Source organism: Cydia pomonella, chromosome 5 (genome assembly GCF_033807575.1).
Source record: "Cydia pomonella isolate Wapato2018A chromosome 5, ilCydPomo1, whole genome shotgun sequence".
Classification (NCBI taxonomy): domain Eukaryota; kingdom Metazoa; phylum Arthropoda; class Insecta; order Lepidoptera; family Tortricidae; genus Cydia; species Cydia pomonella.
In genome coordinates, this window is record NC_084707.1 from 5,314,943 (window position 1) to 5,319,422 (window position 4,480).

General features: G+C 41.1%; 1 protein-coding gene across 1 annotated transcript; it reads right to left on the reverse strand.

Moving 5' to 3' along the window:
- Positions 1 to 2,365: 2,365 nt before the first annotated feature.
- LOC133518211 (uncharacterized) lies at positions 2,366 to 3,695 on the reverse strand. The gene is made up of 2 exons (XM_061851841.1): positions 3,000 to 3,695; positions 2,366 to 2,497 (listed from the first exon to the last, which is right to left on the reverse strand). The coding sequence occupies exons 1-2, from the start codon at positions 3,450 to 3,452 to the stop codon at positions 2,366 to 2,368; spliced, it is 585 nt and encodes a 194-aa protein (XP_061707825.1). The 5' UTR covers positions 3,453 to 3,695.
- Positions 3,696 to 4,480: the final 785 nt, after the last annotated feature.

Here is a 4,480-nt window from a genome sequence, read left to right on the forward strand (position 1 = left end):
ATAGGAACTATGGATACTTGCGTTGGCTGCCGCTGGATACGAATCTTGGTGTGACATAGCGTTTTTATGTTTAATGTACAACGCAGTGAAAGGGCTGGACGATGCTCCAAAAATGACAGCTGTCATCCGATATTCTTTTAGAGGCATTGTTTCCCTTGACTGAACGTCGCGCCATAAAAAACGTAGTGCGTCACGATTTTTTCACGTTCACGGATTTTTATTTGAGGAAACATTTCCTTAATATCAGCTGTTATAGCAACAGCGCCCTCTCTGAACCGAAATAAAATACCTAATAAATTTTCTAAAAGATCAGGTCCTTGAAGCAGCAACGAGTTTAATGAAACACCCTGATTAGTCGCGGCTGCGTCGTGGACAACACGAAGTTTACGTTTTTGTGGATGGTACACGCCAAAATGAGGCAAATACCACCTTATTCTTGCGTTAATGTCACTTTTATTAGGTTCAGATTCGGTTTTTAATTTATTTTTATTGTTATTCACACTTGACAGCTCAATGTCAAAATTTGTTTCTGTTTTATTCGGACTGACTGTACTAGGTTGTAAGTTATCAGATAAGGTGTGAATTTTATTTGAATAATCGCCTAAATTGGTATCGTGTTTGAGATCAATGCTGGTGTTGACGCTTTTAGTGATAAGATGATTATAATAAGTGCCGGAATCGCACTCCTCAGCATAATTTTTAGCAATCATGTTATCAATAAACTTTTTATACGCGTCAGCGAAGGCGGGCTCACGAATCATTCTCCTTTCGAGGCTTAGAAATCTTGATAAAGCTTGCGGGCAGCTATCGGGAACACACTGTATGTTGTCACGCCACGGAAGACCTACTTCATATCTACCGGTCGGTAAGCGTGTGGTGGTAGCATCAAGAATCTCGACGGCACGGGAGTCTAGCTTGCTAAATAGAGTCTCGCGCTTAGAGATACCGAGCGAGTCGAGTTTGTATTGCTCCTTTATCAGTGACTCCAGGCGTTCATTTTCAGAAGGTTCAGTGCGGTCTAACTGACAATGGTTGACGAACTCGACTGGCTTGGTTTTGCTACTCGTTGGTCCATACAAAGTCCACCCAAGCAAAGTGCGACAAGCGGCGGGCTCGTTACGTCTGCCTTCACAAACCTCGCGACATATTGACAGATGCCAATGCTCAGCACCAATAAGTACGGTTGGTGTAGCGTCAGCATATGTCAAGTATTCAGCTAGGTCTTTTAAGTGAGCATAAGATTCAATAGTCTCTCTAGATAGAGTTTGTTCGTTCAAGCCTAACGATTGTACAGCCTTAGCATGATTTACCAAATGGATATCAGATTCATATTTACCTCTTATGTAAAAGTCAACGTATCTTACCTTTGTAGTTTTTTGTAAACCCATGATACCATTGACAGTTATGAACTCTTCAGGTCCTATTAAACCTAAGCGAGCAGCCACTTTACAATCGATCATAGTCGCAGTGCTGCCATCATCGAGAAACGCGAAGGTTTCATAGCTGCCATTTGGCCCTGACAGTGTCACTGGTAAAACTTTCAACATTGTAATATTTGAACATATTTCATTAGATGTTTTATGTTGATTACACGATATACCTATATTTGACACAGTCACATTATTGTCCGACACCTGGATATCACTTTCAGCCGCAGGAACGCAAATGACGTTATTAATCCGTGTATCGGGTGTAGGCGGTGATCTAAACGTATCCTGCCTGCCGTGCAAAAGAGGGTTGTGTCGAAAAGTACAACCATCGACCCCGCAAGGGTTGCTTTTGCATAATTTCCATAGGTGTGAGTTGTCTTTTAGACATTTATAACAAACTTTGTGTTCACGCAACCATCGCCACCTATCGTCAACAGATAACGACGTAAATTGAGTACAGTTTTTAATATTGTGGGATTTTTTACAATAAACACACTCTATGTTACCAGTTGTTTTATTTTTGTCATGAGTGACGGCATGTATATTTTCACGTTTAAATGGTTTATTCATTGGAAAATGTACTCGTGATTGTTGCGGTATAGACATAGAAAGCCCTACTTCTGGCGATAAAGCGAATTTAATATAGCGTTCGTGTTCGCGTGTTAGAAAGTCAGATAAAAGTTCTAACTTTGACTTGAGATGGTTTGACGTTTCTGACAAATCTGACGCATAATCAGACCATCTCATTTTCATTAAAGGGTTAAATTTTCCTAGAATATTATGAAACAGCTCTGGCGATTGTAAATATTCTCGTAGGCCGAGCAATTTCATAGTAGACAAAGAATTGCGTACCTTATTAGCGAAAATACCTATCTCCTTTAGGTCAGGCCCGAGCCGAGGCAGCGTTTTTAAAATCTGTACTTCGCCGAAGACAATCATTTCGGGACAAGCAAATGTACGTTCGAGTGCTGCCATGATATCTTCGGAAGCTGCCGCGGTGTTGAGTAAAGAGGCGACGGCCTCCCGGGCGGGCCCGCGGAGTGCGTTGTATAGACGCGCCGTATTTTCTGCGGGGGAATAAGAAGTTTTAGTACTATCAAATAAGTATTTAAATTGAAGCCATTGTGACGAGTTGCCATAGAAAATTGGAAGCTCAATTTTAGCTTTTCTTGGCACGTCTCGTGCGGCGAGCGCTTTAGCTGCGGCAGCCGTATCGGCAATAGCTTGTAAAAGCGTGGCAGAGCCGGTTATTGGCTCGGTTTGGTCTTGACGGCGGCGGCACTCTTCATTTTCATGATCATTATTAATAAAATCAATCACTGCATTATCGTGGCCGTTTTGACGTTTGACGTCTTCACGCAATAAAGGTGAATTAATACGGTTATTTACTACATTACACTCTACAGTAGGTTCTGGACGTAAATTTATAGGGGGATCGGCAGTCTTGGTGGTAACTACCGCTATATGAGGCGGAATAGTTACACCCACTTCGGCCCGTGTGTCTACGGGTTGCCTTTCCTGATTTACGTCACGAACCCAAGATGCTGTACGAGAATATGCATTACTAACCGTGTGATTGGATCGCTCCTCGGCTTCTAAGGCGGCTATTTTCGCTTCAAGTTCAAGCTGTTCTACCTGTTTAAACTGCTCAAGGAGTTTCCGTTGGTTGTCGAGCTCGCGTTGAAAGAGCTCCTGTTCCCTTTCTATGCTTTTGCGGGCCAAGTGGGCCTCCGCGGTCAATCGTCGTGCCCTAATCGTGGCCGATGATCGCGTAGAGCTCGAAGCGCGAGACCTGCAACTGAGGGGAACATTAACTTGTTCGGCGCTGGTGCCGGTTGGGAGGCACTCGCGAGACGTCCCGGGGATTTGCGGGTCGGAAGCCGCGGGTGGTACGGTGGCGTCGGCCGCACCGTGGTCCAACATTTTGGACTGGCCGAGCCTACCCGTGGCAGGGGTACCCGTTTCCGAGCGCGTCATTTTAGCGCTTTTAGCCGACTGCTTGGTTTTAGATCGCAAGATCATGAGTGAGGAAGAAGGACCAAAATAAAGAAGAGGGAATTTCGATAGCTAAAGTGGAAAATAATCAATAAACCAGGCAGTCGACTAGTTTCGATGGATTTATTTTGCGAACTGACGTACAAAAATATAAACAGTCAAAATAACATTAGAATTTAAATATGGAATTAAAAAAGAACTTAAGACTAGACATAGATAATAGTGTAAACGTATCAAAACCTATTTACATATACACCCTTAACACTAGTCAAGTCAAAAGAATATATTTTATATCACATAACATTGTCAACATCATCGAATGAGCATAAACAACAAGGCGGGTTATGTATATACCAGAATCTCTTTTGGAATATGTTTAATAAAGAGAACTAATTATCGCTCTAAATTAGTATAACTAAAGGATTTGTGCCAAATAGATTTTGTACGTACGTTGTCGATATACATTTTTGTAGGTTTTCAAGCGTCAAAGATTGAGAGCGCTCTAATTGAATATGCTCAAAACGAAAGCGTCTAATAGGGAGATTTCGTTTAAAAAATGCACTTTTTAACTGATAATATTATATTTATTTAAATTTTATTGCAAAAAAAAAAACCTAACAATACAAAAGGCGGAGTCAATGTCATAAGGCATTATATACCAGTGAAACAATATTTGATATTGCTGAAGCCATCTTCGAAGTTTATTTTAATGGTCAAGTAACGTATTTTCGAAATCGCATGGATTTTATTTAAAAATACTTAATTTTTTTTTTCGTCGGGCGAAGTTAATCTAAATGCGTAAGAGGTAGGTACCTGATAAGAATAAATGCAGGCCTTAAAATGTTTATATTTTTTTTTATACGTAGCTATGTATTAATAATGTATAAAAATATCTCAATATTAAGCCATTTACCAAATAACATACTCCGAGCGTCCCTCGCCTAAATATCTCCCTATCGTACCATCAGAACATTCGGAACTAACCAGCCGTAGTGTAACATCAGATACCCCAAGTGTTTCGGCACTGCAATAGACATTTATTGAAATTATGGACC